The sequence below is a fragment of the Vanacampus margaritifer genome, chromosome 3, assembly GCF_051991255.1.
Source record: "Vanacampus margaritifer isolate UIUO_Vmar chromosome 3, RoL_Vmar_1.0, whole genome shotgun sequence".
NCBI lineage: Eukaryota > Metazoa > Chordata > Actinopteri > Syngnathiformes > Syngnathidae > Vanacampus > Vanacampus margaritifer.
The window spans coordinates 22,351,011-22,369,790 of record NC_135434.1 but is presented as its reverse complement, the minus strand read 5'-3'; the positions used below and the strand labels follow the sequence as shown (position 1 = coordinate 22,369,790).

Genomic DNA, 18,780 nt, shown 5'->3' with positions numbered 1-18,780 from the left:
TATCGTGACCTTTATATCATGATAATATCATATCGTGATGTTTGGATATCACATCCCTAGTAGCTAGTAGTTTCTCTGTTACAGTTGCTTGTGCTGTTTATGCGCAACAAAAAGGAATTATTACTGAAATCAATGAGAAAGCGTCCGTAGCCCTTTCGCTGGTACTGTGGAAGAATCATGATGCATGATACGTTGTACTTCTGTTGGCAGTGTTTCTCCTGTAAGACACAGAGATATTCCATCATGAGAGAATAATAATGGTAACTTCATGGTGCAAGCCTCAGTGCAGACAACTGGCTTTGATGTTAATGTGTAAACTCACTAAATGCTCTTTCGGCAGAGTACTGGCATTTAAATTGATGCAGCTGCTATGAACAACTCACTGGCAACCACATTTGCGCATTTAAAAAAATATATAATGTACACAGGTATCACTGGTATGCAAGATTTTCTACACACAGACATGGTAGTTGTAAAAACAAAGTGAATGTTGATAGTATTGTGATGATGTGAAATTCAAGTTGTGTAAAATGTATGACAACAATGTAATAAAGTTGCAGTTATGTTTTACCTTAGAAAAGTAGCCGACCAGGTGGCAACCTTTGTTGTCATTCTGTGTGAGAACATAGAAAAGGAAGGGCTCCACATCATAGTAGAGGGTCTTGTGGTCTAGGAAAAGTTTGGCCAGCAGGCACAGATTCTGGCAGTAGATTGTGCTCACATTTCCATCGACCTTTCAAAAAGATTAATGAGAGAACAGATTTGAGTGCCACAAAATAGAAGATTTCCTCCTTGATGCCTGTTCACCCTAATGAACACTATTCTCGAAAAAAGTCCCACATTGTTTTGAGAGTAATATAGAATAAGTCAAGTGAGGCGTTGCATTAGGAAATGACTCATAAGAGATTGTGCAATGCAAAGGGACGGGAAGAATGGCACACAACTGTCAGATCAGGGTGACATAGTAGTATTCTTCAGTGTGAATGAAACGAAAGAGAAGCCGTGGTGGTTGTGGTTAGAAGCAGCATAACATAATATGCGAAAATAAAATACTCCCGGTAGGTGTAATTAGTAAATTTACATACATAAACAGTACGTATCGTGCATGTATTAGTTGACAATTTATGAAATTCTAATATGCACATATTGTAAAAGAACATAGCATTGGTATTGTTTTATTAATCAATGTTACTAAAATGTAATTAAATGTACATTAATTAGAACATGGAGCCAAAATGAATTTTGATTTAATTACGTAACCATGAAAGTAGCCCTGACATTTTCTGTTGCTCTAATGCATTTGTCTTGGTGCAAGTGATATAGCTGGGAAGCTCTAAAGATTGATTAATCAGTCAAGAGTTAATTGCTGGTCATTTGGAATCGACTTGGGACTACAATTAATTACGTGAAGCAAGACTGGGAGGGAGAGAAGAGAAATAGAGAGACTTAATAGCAATGATAGTGACGTACCGTTCTATAGCAGTGCCATCCCTCATCCTTCATCATGCTGACTGTCCATTTATTATTACACTGATATTATTCTGACTATCTTTCAGTGTTAGTGTGTACCTCAAACACAGAGACATCGTCTTTCCTGTAAATCTCATTAGCTGGAGGATGGAACCAGTTGCATTTCTTCATGTGCTGGTAGAGAATGCTACGGCTCTTCATGTAGCGCAAGCAGAATTCGCACAAGTACAGTTTGGGTAGTCTAAAAAAGAAAGGTAAGGCATAATAAATCAAAAAGGTCAATCTATTTTTTTTTTAATCTAACAATATTTTACAAGTATCACAAAAATGTAATCTTGCTGAAAAATAACAGTACAGCATTAAAAAAATTAATTGGCAGAGCTCATGGGTAAAATGCGAGTAAAAGTAAAGATTATGCAGTTCATTGTTCAATAGGTACTTGTGGTAACCAAACAAACATTAGGGCATCGCAAATACATTTGAATAATATGCACACCTGCTGTACTCCTGTGGGTAGGGAGAAGAGTACCACGTCTGGATGTCAAACTTTCCAAATTCAATGACTGATGGACATCGCATCTGAGGATCTGGTGGACCTGTAACCCCGACTTTCTGTGAGGGGTGACCAAGGTATAGCAAAGAAGTGAAGAAAAGGGGAAACGTTACATCCTTCACTGCAAGTAGTGTGAACACTATGCTGTGTATACACAAAATGCAAACATTAAACGGAAGCACTAACAAACTGCCCAGCAACTTTGAATTTGAAGCCAATGAGAAGACAAAAGTCATCCTTTGTTGATGCTGGACATGTCATCAAACCGCATTACACACTTGGCAATGCCAAGTTGTCAACACTACTCTAACTACTAGAAATATGTTTTCTTATTATTTATAGCTGATGATGATCCTTTCTTTTCTTCATCAGCTTTCCACAGCAAGGTTGTTATAGTTAAACACTCACAAAAATCCAAAATACTTTTTGTGAACAAGATATAATACAAAAGAAAATGCTTTTAAGAAAATGAAAACTAACTGAAACTACTACAACTCTTTCATTATTAAAACAAACAATAATTACCCGGTTGTTCTTTTCAAGTTAGATGAGATAGTTGAATAAATACTAAAGTTTGAAATTACTGAATAATAATGAATTAATTCAGTATCAATCCAAATATTTTTTTCCATAATTGCCAAACTAACGCTTGATGACTCTTGATTACAGATGTTACTCCAGAAAGAATGTACTGTACATGAGTATGTACACCCTATTGTATGTATACCCTATTGAGGGTCTCATCATAAACTTTGTCTTGTCTCCCCTTATCCCATCTCTGAGAATCATTCTGCATTTATATTGTGGCTCATCAATTGCAAACCTGTAATGCAAGCTCCTGGATGTGTCTGAACAGCTCAATGTCTTTTTCTGTTAGATTTTCATGTCCAGGCAGTCTGTCGTCCTCATCGCGCCAGTCGCTGCCTTCTTGATTGTCTGAAGGTGGCAAAAATAAAGTATATAAACCACATGCAAAGTTAAAAACCCTAGAGGAGACACACAAACAAGCCTTTGAGCTTTTTAAGCCTTAAGAAAACAATGTACAGTGGCACCTCGGAGTTTGAACGTCTCGGAACTCGTACAATTCGGACTTCAGACAAAAAATCGTAGTAAAAAATGCCTCGGAGTTTGTACTCATTTTTGGAGTTTGATCACCCAAGCAAAGCAAACTAAGCCGAACATACCTTGAAAACGGGTAGCCTAGTGAAGCCAAGCAATGACGAGCAATGCCGAATGCTCACGTTGCAGTAGTTGAGATGATGCACTGCTCATTTTCAGTCAGATTATGAATACTCCCGGAGGTGCTCCATACTCGTGAGTACATTTTGATTTTTCCACAACAATTTTCTTCGCCATGGGCCCAAAGAAAGACAACAGTGCCAGCAGTAGCAAAGAAAAACATACAGTGCTACGTACCACAGTGGAATTAGGAAGATTATCATGCTGCTGTAACTACCGTGACTACTTCTGTAAATACTGACACGAGGACCCCCTTAGCTCTTCAACAACGTGCCTGACGTTAAAAAATGCACGCAAGGACCGCTTAGTAGTCTAACAATATGCCCAATGTAAAATACACACACTCAGCACTGAACTAAAGCTAGCATTAACATAGCATTTATCATCCACTGGTGCCATCACATCACAACAAAAAGGTAAGGTATTTTTATTGTTTAAATACTGTACTGTACTGTAATGTAATAGAAATATAAATTAAAATACAAATGTTCTGTTTTTTGAGCTAGGGAAAGGATTAATTGCATTTATATTATTTCCTATGGGAAAAAATGTTTCGGAGGTTGAACAATTTGGACTTTGAACACTTCGCAGGAACGAATTATGTTCAAACTCCGAGGTACCACTGTATTATGAAAGACATGGGAATGTTGTCGTTTCAGATTACTAGTCATGCCCTGTGTAAATTCCTATGTAGATTAGAAAATAAACTAAAATAACTATAAATAAGAATTGGATCGTGTACTTTGTGTGTGTTTTAATAAAATATATTAAACTCTAAGCTTTAAAATGAACAAAAAACTTTCCAAATGCAGCCTCCTTACAATTAATACTGATTCATACTGTGAGGTTTTCATCATTTATGCTGACACAAAAACAGATGTGGCGCTCCCTAGACAACCAGAGGTTAATGAAAATATGACTTGAGTCACCTCCAATTAATTGCACCGATTTACTTTACAAATGTAAGGAAGGGCAGCACTGGACGACTGGTTGCACGTCCGCCTTACAGTTCAGAGGTCCAGGGTTCAAGACCAGGCTTTGGCCTTTCTGTGTGGAGGTTGTCATTTTTATTTGGCACTTTTGTTAATTACATTTGAATTATAAATAGAGTTAGTTGTTTTTTGCTTTATTTAGGATTTAAATTCTCAATTGCAGAGAGACTTTTATTCCCTGCTTTGTGAGAAATTAACAAAAGGTTTGTCATTGGTTTAATAGAAATGTTATGTATCAAATGGACTAGTGGTATTGCTTACTTGGTCAATCTGAAAAAAAAGTGGTATCAAAAATCCCTATTTATATACAGTAGCTGCCCACTGTAACTATAAATGCTCATAAAATAGATGATAATACTTATAATAATAAAAAACAGCAGCCGACAATTCATGTGAACCAATCATTCAACATACCCCCCCTGTCATCTCCATCTCCCTTGCGATTGGCTTTCTTTCTGATGCGACACTGCTCCGAGTAGTCCACCACTTCCTGACGTGCCTTGCGACCCTCAGGCGACGGTGTGAAAAATTTTGTGAGTGCATCAATTAATCCCTTGGTCTTGTTGTTGAAGCGAAGGCTGCTTTGTGTCAGGTCGTCACCGTCCCGCATCGAGAAAAGTAGTCGGTCATCACCAGGGTAACCTTCGCAAGAGGAGCTGGATGAGGAATTAGCCGAGGACGAGCGCTTCCGCCGAGCACGGCGTCCCAGTTTCTTGAAGGGCCGCCCCGGCCTGAGGAGACAATGAAGAGTCTAGTTATTATTTATTGCAATGTGGTCATAAAATCCTGTCTGTGACGTTCCCTATCAATGTCTTTGTGTGTTTTTTTACAACAAACACACAAGATATAGCCACAGGACTTCCGGGTTTTACACATCAGTGCTGTTTCCGGTTGCCGTTTGCGACTTTTGGGCTGCGTCCCAGTGCTTGCGCTTCCGCCCTTGTGCCCGTCGGTTGCGCGTTCCCGTCAACGGGTGTGAGTGTGTAGTGCGTCTGTCTCAGTTGTCCTAAGCATTTCAGAGAGCTGAGATGCTCGGCGGGAGCGCGGGGTTGGGGCGGGGGTGCGAGTGTTGGAACGCGGCCAGCAGTGGGCGGAAACGGCGCTGATGTGTGAAACCTGGAAGTCGGAAGTCCATGGCATCTACCCCATTAAAAAGGGTAGGACTTAAAAATGTTGCTATGCAGACATGGTTGCTCTTCAGAAAAAAAATTCCGTACCTGTTCCTGGGACGTCCAAGTGGTGCATTATAGCGCCGTTTGATTTGTGCTGCCTTTTCATGTAAAAGATTCTTTCCCCTTTTCCTTGGTTGGCAGATTTGACAAATCCACATGCCTGGGTCAAAAAACAAAAAAAGAAAGCAGATATAGTTGACTTGTTTACACTTAGATTGAGAAACTGAAAGAAGCAGAGGAACACATGAAACATTATTACTGTGTTCTAGATTTAATGTGTATGTAATCTAGAAATGCAAGTCTCACCTACTCTTTGAGGCAGATTAGATGAATGATTGACTTTATGGAGGCTGTAAAGATGCAATAAAGCCACAGGTACAAAGTTAAAGAGACAGTTCTGTTTATTTACCTTTTGGCATCCGCGTGAGTGGAGGATCACAGCACTCCATGTGGAAGCCCCGGTCACATGAATCACAAAATAACATATTGTCCTGCACACAGACACACAAACATGTATTAATGATTCATACTTTTTTTTGATACAGAGAGCAGAGCCTGGTTAAACCCACAACAGTAATTACTTATCTGATTTTTCTTTTTCAAATTGACAGCAACCTCAGCCAGTGAGTTCTAACCATTGGAGATTAGCGTGCATACAATATTTTATTTACAACAGAATCTATCTTTGTCTATCTATGCCAGCAAAGCAGAGTGGCAGGCAAAACAAATGATCTTCCAAGGTACAATTGTACACATGTATCTACCTGTTGCATTTCATACGACAGATTAAAAACTCTGAAGTCAACTAAACAGGCCCAGATTACACGGCCAAAAAGTAAATTTGCAAGTAAACTGATAGATCATGATGATTTCAGTATTTAGCTATTTACAGTGGGAGGAAAAGGTATATAACAATTTGAAATTTTTTAAACTTCAAAATAAATTGGTCATAAAATGTGGTCTACAAGAACAAACAAGTGATTTTGAAGGGTCCAGATCACGATAAATCATCTTTATTGCGCTTTTAGCCATATTAAAATGTTATTGCCTCACTAAAAACACCACCAAAGTGATGTTTTACTCCATTACCACATCTCTGAGCATTCCAGCTCATTCTTGCTCTCTAAGCACCAGTCCATCCCAACCCAAGAAAATGACTGGGCGTGTGTGACATACATGAGTGAGGACCCCATCCTCGTACCGCCACTGCAGACTAAACACACGCCCATTTTTTCCAAGAGTTTCGCCGCATGCCTTTGTTTACGCAGCCATGCTCGCAGGATAGTGATAAGTTCATCAGTCAACATTCCAACATTGCCACACAGGGAGATGTGAGGTTTTAATGAACCAGGCATCTTACTTCCAGGTTAGAAAAGTAGCCACCAAAATAACTCATATTTCATAAGGAATTGCATCACCATTGTGCCAAAAGTAAAATCATAAAATATAATAAAATAATCATATACCTACCTATAGTTAAGTGCAGAAAGGCTTAAAATACCATGATGTGAACAATTTCACGCCATGTAGACACGTAGCCGGGTTTTTTGCAAACGGGAGTGATTGCGGATTGCCCTGTCATCCACACGTCCGCGGGAATTTTTTTCATTATGAACGAAGGTTTAAAAAAAAAAAAAACTCCGGCCAAAGTGAAGATTTGCGTATTTCTCTGGCTCCGCGGTTACGTGTGTCTGTTAGTAAACTTAGTTTTACGTCGTCCTCTACACACGTCACTCTCAATCACATACCTCACATACCTAAGTTGTTAAAAAAGAAGGGGGAAAAAAGGCGGCGTGGATTCGCTTCCCCATTGGGGAGACCCTGTTTGTATATGTGTGTGTGGTGAGTGGGTGAAAAAAAAAAAGAAGTAAAGCTTTTTAAGATTTTGTATTTATTCTCTTTGTTTTCCTCTATGCTCCATTTATGATGTACTCATTGACTGTTTACAAGTGTTTTTTTTATCAATAAAAAAAAAAATAGTCTTGTGCGCCCTGACAACACTGATCCGCATATATACAGATCAGCGGCTGACAGTCCGTGCTTGTGTGACGTATGGTGAAGTGACATAGAGAGAAGAGCAGTATTTGGCTAACTACTGCCACCTAGAGGCTTGGCATGCATCTCATTGTAGGCCCAATTTGTGGAAGGCGTACTCTGGATAGGATTTGGGGAATTGTTGCCACCTTAAGGTCTGGAATTGTTATAAACGTACTTAAAAATGCATTAATCCGGTTAGCTGATGTTTGCTTTGCTACAAACGTGGTGGTATGGACACTATTTTTTTCTACACCCAGAGGAGGGAAATATCCGTTTTTATAAATACCCTGCAACGTGTGCACATGGCCTCAGTTAATACCACACAAACAGTTGTGTTTTCATATTTTTATAGAATATACCATGCAAACATTCACAAGACTGCAAGGAAAAATGAAGTGAACCCTTGGACTTAAAAAAAACGGTTGACCCTCCTTTGGGAACAATAACTCAGGCAAATGTTACTTGTAGTTGCAGAATACCGTAAAATCTCATGAATATGATTTTTTTTTCCCATATAAAATGATTAACAATCATCTCATCATCGTGCCGTGGTCGCTTTTATTTTGAAGTTGTTCTTGGCAGCGTGGCGTGACCGCTGACTTGACTCGTTGCTTGAGTCACTCTGGTTGTGGTGTCTTGCAAACTTTCGCCAACAATGTCAATGTCAACAACACAACATGGTCCAGAAATCAAGTTTGATCGATAATTAAAGGTGCAATGTGGAGTTTAAAATGTTAATGTCAAAGATTTGCACCCAGATGAGTACAAAGAGCCCTGACTTTTTAACTAAGACCGCACCTATCAACTTGTATCTTCCCTTCAGTGTGGAGTGTTCGGGGCAAACACTCCGCAGTTTCTTGTAGGTGGGGAGGGTTGGAGTGGTGGAAAGTGACGTCATGTTCAGCACCACGGACATGTAGTGTTGTGTTAGCTTGTGTACGACACAATTGGGATTGAAACTGAAAAAAACATGTACTGCACGCCTATAATGCATGAGCTTGATAGAAAGCTTTTGCGCTTTTTTTTCCCTTCCAAAGGCTTTTCAAAGGCAGCAAGAGCTTCCAATTGTAAAGGAGGGTTCACTTAATTTTTCTTCCGTATCCTGTAAATGTCTACATCTGTGTTCACCAATTCTGGTCCTTGAGGTCCGGAGTCATGCAGGTTTTAGATATTTCTACCTACCAACAGATCAGGATTGTTATCAGGCAGGCTGATGAGCTGATTATATGAACAGGTGTGCAAGTGGGCGGAAACATCTAAAACCTTCAGGACTCCGGACCTCAAGGAACAGAATTGGTGAATCATGGTCTACATGTCATTTATAAATAAGAAAAATGTAAAAAATACACAATCGTTGGTGTGGTGTAAATTAATGCAGACTGTTTAATCTTGTGATTCGGATGACGATCTGAACACATTTTAAGACTAATTATGCAGAAAATAAAAAATTTAGGAAATTCCAAACAGTTCACATACTTGTGCATCCCACTGTAAGCCTTTTGTTACATTAGCAGTGGAAACAGTAATAAACCTGCACTTCTGGTTCATTATATTATTTCACTGGACATTTTGATTTAACAAATAACAGTTTCCGTTCGTTCGTTCATTAAAATCTTTCCTTTTCTTCTTGATATATCAAGCTATTGTGCAAGTGATAAAAAAAAACGAACATAATAATCGCTTGGTTGTGTCTTTTGAATTACAGTGAGATCTCACTTCATACATCTGAATACCAATGAAGGAGGACAAAAATAGCACAATCTCACAACTACACGGCTACAGTATTTCTACCATCATCTCGATGTGGCTCTTAAGAACAAAGCCTTCACTGGCGCTGTTCATCTGCCACTATGCCATATTTGCTCATCCACTCACCGCATTCTTTCCTTGATCCTGACAGCTGCTGCAGGTTTTGCATTCGATGCACTGCCACCACAGTGCCTTGACTCTCACCGTGAGCTCTGGGGAGAATTTGAGACAGGACGGGTGGCCTGCAGAGAGGTAGAAGCGCAAGCACAAACACATACATCATTGTCTTATGGCTGCTGACTGACATTGGTGACCCACTTAAATCATTATAGAAGGAGCAAGGGGAAAGCATTTGGAATTGAAACATCCTTCAATTGCTCACTAAATCCAACTTGCTCGTACGGCGTTCAAACAACTGACATGGTGTCAGAGATTCGCTTTGGTTTTGCTTGATGAGCAGCCAGTGAGAAACCTGCTGCAGATTAAGCGGGGACACTATCTCTCTACGTTAACTTAACAGAATATTGTTTAGCAACAGTAGTCACAGATTGATGACACATTGGTTACACCGTGGAGGAATTGGAAGTGTTAGCTGTCGATACTCATCTCCACTTTGAGCTAGGGGTTTCAAACTTCCGGCCTGGGGGACATTTGCAGGATGATATTTTGCTACCCCATACTTGACATCAAAGCAAATTTTTTAATGAATAAGAAATCATTATACACATTATATTGTTCACTATTATTACCATATCTGACCTGTTGTGTGGAAATCTGGGGAAACGCATATAAAACAAATACCAATCCTGTTTTCAAACTGCAAAAAAGAGCCATAATAATTATTCATCGATCAAAATATACAGAACCACCTCATTCTCTATTTATTAAATCAAATACAATGAAATTTTACGACTTAGTTGAGTTTAAAATGGCACAAATAAAGTACACAACAATCTACTCTGCCACAATACTCAGAAGCTGTTTAAAATTAGAGAGTCCTTATAACATAAGGGGTACAAGTGTCTACAAAAAATGAAAACAAGAACAAATATTAGGCAAAGGTGTGTTTTTGTGAAAGGTGATAATTTGTGGAATAATTTTGGAAATGACCTGAAAAGATGTCAGTCACTTGCTGAATTTAAACATTTGTTTAAAAGCAAAGTAAAAAAATAAATAAATAAAAAAAACTTAAATCAGACGAGCTGTTAAAATTGTATATATGATGTAATTTCTTGGGATGCATCAGTATGAGTGCAATGAAAATTGTAAATGGGAGTATGAGGATATGATTCATAAATGTATTATGGTATATGCCTATGAATTTCAAATATGTTGTTGGCAAATGTGCGCATGTTTAAGTGCACTTGTATGTATGACTAGGTTTATACATTTTTCTTTTGTTGAAATACATTAACCTAGATATTGTATGAACATAAAACGAAAGGTTAGGAATAGATACGTTTTTAACTTCCTCCAACCCCTTTTGAACATTTAAACTCTTTTCTTTCTTTCTATTCTTGTTTTTCTTTTTTAATTCAATTTATATTTTATACTTGTAATGTGTTTTGTGTTTTCTTCATTTTTATATGTTCAATAAAACCAAACCAAAAAAACATTTAAAAATCCGACCACCACCTTTATACCATGTCGTTGCCCTGGGAATTTTGTTTTAGTTGTTGTTTTTCAATTACTTATGGGCTACCATTGCTTAGCTCATGACAATTTTTGGCGAAATAGAATTCTGAAGTGACACTAAATGGATGGAAAACATATCCTGTCACCCAGACCCAGTCAAGTCTTATTCAAAACCTGCGGTTTTCACCTAGGGAAGGGTGTGCATTCTTTTGGTGCCAGAGGTTTAGCTATTTATAGTTGTATTTTTTATTTATTTTGAGAGAACAATATATCGACACAGTTATATAGGCTGTACAATGACTACCGGTACTTAAAGGTTTTTTTTTTTTTTCTGACAGACACTCACCGCTGTTGCCACAGTCTGCACAGGAGATGAGCTCCTCAGGCTTCTTATCGCGATTCTGCTCCTTGGTCCCCAAACAAAAGCTGCAGATGGGGATGGGCTCTGCCACCGGCTAGAGGGAAAGATGGAGAAAGACCGCATGTAAAGGTTACAGGGTCAATGTACAGGTGATCTTGTGTGCCCTACATGGATGAGTGTTGCTGTATGTTTTAAGGAACACTGATGACTGCTCTGATAAACGAGCCTGTCACAATATATCCACTTATAGTTCAATAAAATAATATAGACACATTATTTTTACCCGGACTCGATAAACTGTCATTTACATGTGTGTTTGTTTACATAAGTCATCACCATTCAGTTGCTATTGCTTCATTACCTCTCCTGTTAATTTGTTTTCAGCTGTGAGACTCAAGCACACCCACAACAGTGTCAAAGTAGAGAGAAAGAAGGAATACTCAAAGCAAAAGTTTTCGGATGAGTTTTAGAATTATGTAAATTGAAGGGCATAAAAACAATTATTTCCAAAGCCTAATGCCAGAGTAGGAACATTCTGGATTGAACCCAGATGAATGTGGAGCAGCCCGCTAACATGAACGAACCACTATGCTGCATTTATGAAGAAAGACAACGAGCCTCCAAGTCCATTTAAAACACAAACGCCCCACCCACTTTTTTTAAGCTGGTAACAAAAAGCACGGCATGTTGGGCCATCCATTTCCTGACCGTTTGCAATTAACACCACACAGATGTTGCTCACTTTATAGCCAAAGAGATTCAGCCATTCAACACTGTTGAGAACCAACATTTCTCAAACAGTCATTCCACTCTTGTGCACAAGTGAAAGAGGACATCCTGAAGAAGATTCTCATTTTAGTCTGCCAATGCACACATTATTTTGTTATGTGTTAACTGTTAATATTTGTTTAAGTGTAATTTTAATGAAAAGAGCCTGGGTTAATTTTTTTTTTTTTTTAAGTATCCAAGATATTTTACTTACGTTCTTCATAGGACTGGGGGACGAATCAATCTCAGTATGTATCGCGATAGACACCTGATCAATATCAATAGAAAATACGTTTAAAAGATGTTTAATTTAAAAAAAATCTATTTATAAAAAAAATAAAAAGAGGAACCAAACTCGAATCCCAAACAGCAAGGCATTCTGTGGGATGCAGTCAGAGCCTGAACCTGAATTATGGCGTTAGATTTGTTTCACAACTAAAAGCATGTAAGAGAAAATCCTCAGCACAAAAGCATGTTTTGAGTGATCAAGAACCGATTTGTGAGCAGAGTCCACCCAGTGCTCAACTGCTGACCCAAAGAAGGATCTTCCGTACAATCAGTGAAAAAACATGCGTAAAAAAATAGAATATTTTTTATTTCATCTTTTAATTATAAAGTCACAATTTTATCATGATTACGCCTATATTAAAGTTATATAAAATAACTGACTTGTTTTGCCAGACGCTGCTTGTTGCTGACAGTTCATAGTATCTTGAGTCACTGTCAATCTTTACATATTTTCTTCTCCCAACTCCCTTTCAGACAAAATCACATTTTTTTTAATCTTTTCTTCCCTCTATTTTTTTCTGTTCATATTATGAAATTACAGTATGAATTGTTCCAGTTTTCAACTGTAAGTTGTTACCTGAAATAAATGAAATGAAACATCATATAAATCTACGGTATGTGGATTGAGACGACAATACATCAGCTAATAGGGTCATGCAACCAAATCCTATGTGGTGCGACCAAATGAAAACGTTGGTAGCACCAGTGCTACCCATTCAAAAGTTAGTGTAGAGGCCTGTAGACATTGGTAATATAGTAAACGGCTGGTCAGTTTGTGTCAACCCCCATCGACGAATTAATGTCCATCCCACTGGCAATAGGGTGGGGGTGTTAAATCCCTATTTTCCACAAGCCAAAATTGGCAAGTATGGCGTGCCCCTGCTGCTGAAAAAAATCCTATGAGGAAACACCACATTTGTTTGTTGCGCAAGTAACATGGTTCATCAGGGTTTTATATTAACATCCGAAGTTCATTGACGCCCAGTACACATTTCTTGTATAAATATGATGAAATCAACATTTGCTTTTTTAAATCTTAAATGTTGCGCATCAGGTCCTTCCATAAAGGAAAACGCTTGAAAAAAATATAAAGATCAGAAAATTGTAAATGTTAAAAATTCAGTTACATTTTATACTGCAAAAAAAAATATTCTTGTATGAAATAATCATATTATATCATGACTATGCAGGGCCAATGCCAATTCTGGCAGGGCCACCACATCATGGCTCATGGCAGCCCGAGCCAAAAAGGCAATGAATGCCCTGCGCAATGAGGCTACTTTAACAACGTCTGGAACTTTAGCGCGCACACCATACTGTTCGACACATTCATCGTTGTGCTTCAAGATCGAAAGAAGCCCAAATCTAAATCAAGATTAAATTTGAATTAATTGCCCAGCCCAATTTCAGGATTGATAAAAAATTAAGATGAAAACAGGGTTGACACTTCCAGTGCTGCTTGAACTCCTTTACGTATGTATGTGCTTGGTTGGCTGTAGATGCTGGGGCAGCAATCAGGTCCTGGCAGGGAGGAGACAGAAGCAGGAGTTTGATTTATTGGGTTAATTTTCTTCAGACTCTGGCACCTTCTTATTGCCTCCACTAACCCCACCTCTACTAAACTAGCCAGCCCCGCACATGCTGAGAGAGAGGCATTAAGAGTGGGTATCAGGAAAGTGGGTCAACAATTAAAGAATAACTGGCGAAAATACTAAGGGGTGGATTAAATGCGCAATTTGTAATGTAATTGCAGAGGAAAACAATATAGAATTGTCCAAGTAATGTACAGCATTAGAACTACCCTTTTAAACAAATTGGTGTAATTGTATTAGCATAACAATTATGGAAGTCTGACAGAAGCCTTTCAATGTCAAGGAAAAAAAGTGGGGTGAAGCAAAAGGAACGCAAATTCCGCATGGAGGAAGAGGCGAGAGAGACCCACACCTGCGTCATTCGTGACATGTAACCCTCTCACTGCAGTGCCAAGTGGGCCAACTGTACAGAGGTAAACAAACTGAGCCAGCAACACAGCTTTCCAGACATCTTGTATAGTACCGCACATTGCAGCACAGTTTCAGTTACCAGTTGCCACTAAATAAATTCCAAGCAGATACTTAAAAAAGAAAAGAAAAAAAAAAGCTAATGCCCTCACAGTGACAAGGAATTTACAGCATTGAAACACCATCTTCAAATTCCTCCTGGGAACCATTTTGCTCTCTGGTCAGCATTTAAAACATCAACATAGCTCTACTTTTGGAAATTATACAGTACATTTCTACAAATTAACAGGCCAGTGGAATCAAGCAACGTGGCTGCAAATTTGACATTCCATGTTTAATATAAGATGTCAGTTCATGTTGGGCATGTGGTCCTTAATCCAATTTCAGCAATATCTAGCGATAAACTGTGACCCTAAGACAAACAGACACACGTCACTATATAATGTGCAGAGATTTTGGATCATGTCTCGAGCAAAAGTAGGTGTGCCAAATGAAGCCCTGATTCGCCTGTGTCAATTCCCAAAAAATCACGTGACCAATGACAAACGAGACCTCGGTTTGTGCGGATGACGTCACTGGTTCATTCAATTTATCGTTACTTAATGATAACACTCAAGACCTTGCGCTGCTTTTGCGGGTGTTGTCAGCGTTTGTTGTGAGCTTCAAGTTAGTTAGCAAGTTAAAGAGTCACTCGCGTGCATGAGAAAAGAATGCCGGAGTGTAGAAGTACTTGTGTAAGATTAGCACTTGTTTATTCTCTATTGCGGCCGTTATGTTGTCATTGTATCTTATTCTTTGTTTGCTTGTTTCAAGTCGGTATACACGGGATTCAATCCCCTTAATAGATTTTGACAGTTTTAAACTCAATACATATATATTCATAAACATTGTACTTACTAGGGATGCACGGTTAACCAGTACTAATTTGGTATTGGGGTTCTGCGTCATTTAAAACTATACTATACTGCGTTTTGTATGGTACCGGTACATGCAGCGCTGCCGCTCGCCTAGTGACCTTACTGATACTTGTGACTAGTCCAGGAGATCCACGTGTTCACGGCAAGAAAAGGAGCCCATGTATTTAAAAGTGTAAGTATATATACTGTATATATATATATATAAATACACAAGAAAACTATTTGAACAAAAATTAAGTCTTTAATGACTTTTAGTTGTTTTTTGATTTGGAAAAGTACCGAACTACATGCTAATACCGGAACCGATACCAAAATGTTGGTCTGGTGACAACACTAGTACTTACAAAGTTATATTTTTTACTTATGCCATATTCGCACTAGACATCTGCTGCTGAAACTGCAATATTGTTACTTATGGTCATTTGGTCATTGTTTAGCCTACAATCTTATTTCACTCTGTATATTTTTACGGATTGGTCTTCTTGACCACTTTATGGCGCCATAGAGCAAATGAAGCATCATGAAGCTTTGAACCATGATCAAACCAATTCGCAGGAAAGCTCCAGTGCTTTGTGAAGCTGCATTTCACCATCACTAGTTTCTGGTTAACTATATTAACCGGTAGACTTGGGCTTGAAATACCACCTCAATGCTACTACGAGTACCGCACATCTGTACAAACTCAAACAGGCAATTACGACCAGATTCACAGAAGCTTTAAGGACATTGTGCTTCTGCTTAAAACTGAATTTTGTACAGCAGGTTGGGTCCTTTCTTGTTATGGGCTATACAATACAATCAGATGGCTGTACTCAGTATACAGGCATCTAATAAGCTATTTTTAGTAGGAAACACATGATTTGTCTGATGAAAATTTATTTTCGAACAGTGATTGGATTGTTAGGGAAAAAATGTTGACCTGCTCTGGGGCCAAACTTCGTTGCCAACCTCTGTTTAAGGATCACGTAAACACTTTTGAGTGCTCACCAATAGCTTCTTGAGACTCCACTTCACATTGTCATACTGTCTGTATGTGCAGAGAATACAAGAGAGTAGGGCTGTGAATTGCCTAGTACCTGGCGATTCCATTCGTATCACGATTCAGAGGTCATGATTCGATACCGATTAACATAACATTCTTCCATGCTTAATGTGTGAATCCTAACCCTAAGTAAGACGTTTTGTTGAATATTTCCATTAAAAATGTGATATTTAAAAATCGATTCAGTCGCACATTGAATCGTTTCGAGAATTGCATGCTGTAATATCGCGATATATTAGCGAATTGATTTTTTCCAACACCCCTACAAGAGAGGTGGCCTGGTTTTCTTTTTATGCAACTGGCTGTTGTTATCCAATGAGAGGACACTATACTGAGACACCAATGAGAGGGAACAATAGAGAGAGCAAGAAGGGGGACAATAATAAAAAGGAAAACATAAGAAGAGGAAAACAGTGCTATTGTCCTTGTCTCAAGTCAAGGATCTCATTAAAATGGGGACCCAACCTCAGCAACCCCCCATCCTCCACCCTGCCCCACCCACCTCCCACCCCCAAACACACGCCTCTCTCATGGCTGCACCCTGAACACAAGCTCATTGATCACTGTTATAGGACACAATTTGCAACGAGACAACATAAACACCTCAAAATTGTATTTAACGGTTAAGTTGCCAGACAAGTGTTTGGAAGGCTACTGGGGGACATTTTGAAATGTAACCAACATTGTTGGATAAAACCTTGACTCTAGAATCCAAGTGTTGAGAAGTTTCACCCGTCCTTATGCCGGGCATCATGCCAGACCTCAACATATGGTGGAAGAGTCTTAAGCGTCCTCAGTTTATTGCACATCAAAGGATAAATCCTGGGTGTGTGCTTTCTTTTTTTTTGGTCTTTCGTGCCACACTTACTCCAAAAGAAGTTACGCATGCAGGGCTCCATACTAACTTTTTCTAGGAGTACATTGGCCCCTAACCTGAAATTTTAGTGTTACAAGTAGAACATTTTGGGGTGCACCATGTAAATTGACTTGCTAATAAGCACAGTAGTCACAATTCCATTTGTTTTCACTATATTACTATCCGGGTTTTACATAGAGCCATGTATTCCAGAATGAATCCAGATAAATAAATGGAATAAAAATGCTCTATAAACACCTCAATCGGAATGAAAAGGCCGAAAAGAATTTGGATTCACAGGGGTGGAATAGTCCTGTTGCCAATCCAGTAAACACTTCAATCATAATAGCCAGGCTGCATCCGGTCCGCACATGCTCTGTTGTGTCGTGAAGTTGTCATTAATGCATTTTAAAATGGCATCATCTTACCAAGAAGAGCTCGTCTGCAACTAGAGAACTTGTTTTTAAGTACTTAGAACTTATTTTTATCAAGATGTTACTTAGATAAGTGTTAAAAGTATCACAACTACTCAAATGAAATCCATCTTGATAAATCAAAAATGTGATGTTACATTGATCTCCGCGCGTCTCACCCGTGACTGATCTGATTAACGGAGTGGCGCATGCAAACGTCAGATTGGAATGGATCACGTCACATGCAAACAGGTGACCACAGATCTTCATTTGGAATGATTTCAATCGGAATGACAAAAAAGTCTCCACGTAAACCCGGCTACTCAACTCAACTTATAAACACTTTAAAACAAGCATTGCTGTATACAAAGTGCTGTACATGCAACAAAACAAACATTGTAAGTAAGTATACAAATCAAGTATCAAATTAATAACAAGTAGTTAAGTAAATAAATAAATATAATAAACATCAGATTTATAACACAAAATACAACAGATACCACAAAGCTCCGAAACAGTGCTAAGTCTCATGGTGTGCCAAAAGCCGAAGAATACAGATAGGTTTTAAAAGTAGAAGAGAGGGAGATTGCCTAATATTATGTGGAAGGTCATACCAAAGGGAGGGACCGGCAACTGCAAAGACTCGATCCTCTCTAAGCCTCTGCTTTGTCCTTGGTACTTCCAATTGTGTCTGGTCTGCTGATCTGAGGCAGGTGCGTAGGGGTGCAAGAGCTCAGCGAGGTAAGGTAGGGCAAGACCATTTAAGAGATTTAAAACAAATAAAAGAATCTTATTAATGGGCTCTAAACTGCACGGCGGCCAGTGAAGAGAGACCATGATAGGGGTTATGTGCTCCCTCTTACAGGCACCAGTTAGGAGACGAGCAGCAGCATTTTGGACGAGCTGGAGACGCTTGAGGGAGACTGGCTGATTCCAAGATAAAGTGCATTACAATAATCCAGCCGAGATGTAACGAAGGCATGGATTACCGTTTCTAAGTGCTGCTGGGATAGGAGAGTCTTTACCTGAGCCAGCTGCCTAAAATGAAAAAAGATGGATTTGACAACAGCAGCAATTTGCCGGTCCAGTTTAAACTCACTGTCCATCTTAACACCCAAGTTTGAGACTGTTGGCTTAAGATACTGTGCCAAAGGACCCCAAGCAAAAAAAAATACAGTACAAATTTACTTGTTGCATATTCTCAAACAGACGAAAAATTTACTTGCACTGTCTCAATTTTTAGGGCCAAAATGCCACCATTTAGGGGCACTGTTGAATCCTGTGCATT

General features: G+C 38.9%; 1 protein-coding gene across 4 annotated transcripts in view; it reads right to left on the bottom strand.

The window, feature by feature from the left end:
• The window catches only part of kat6a (K(lysine) acetyltransferase 6A), a 38,847-nt gene that overhangs the window by 10,252 nt on the left and 9,815 nt on the right, over window positions 1–18,780 (bottom strand). For 2 of the 4 annotated variants that reach the window (XM_077560497.1, XM_077560495.1), the window contains exons 3-12: window positions 11,194–11,302; window positions 9,339–9,454; window positions 5,837–5,917; window positions 5,472–5,593; window positions 4,669–4,985; window positions 2,847–2,959; window positions 1,967–2,082; window positions 1,570–1,711; window positions 572–733; window positions 125–218 (exon numbers count right to left, since the gene is read on the bottom strand). In XM_077560497.1, coding sequence (XP_077416623.1) covers window positions 125–218; window positions 572–733; window positions 1,570–1,711; window positions 1,967–2,082; window positions 2,847–2,959; window positions 4,669–4,985; window positions 5,472–5,593; window positions 5,837–5,917; window positions 9,339–9,454; window positions 11,194–11,302 — 1,372 coding nt within the window. Of the gene's footprint in view, window positions 1–124; window positions 219–571; window positions 734–1,569; window positions 1,712–1,966; window positions 2,083–2,846; window positions 2,960–4,668; window positions 4,986–5,471; window positions 5,594–5,732; window positions 5,918–9,338; window positions 9,455–11,193; window positions 11,303–18,780 lie in introns of those variants that run through there. The other 2 variants (XM_077560498.1, XM_077560499.1) reach the window with 2 other exon arrangements.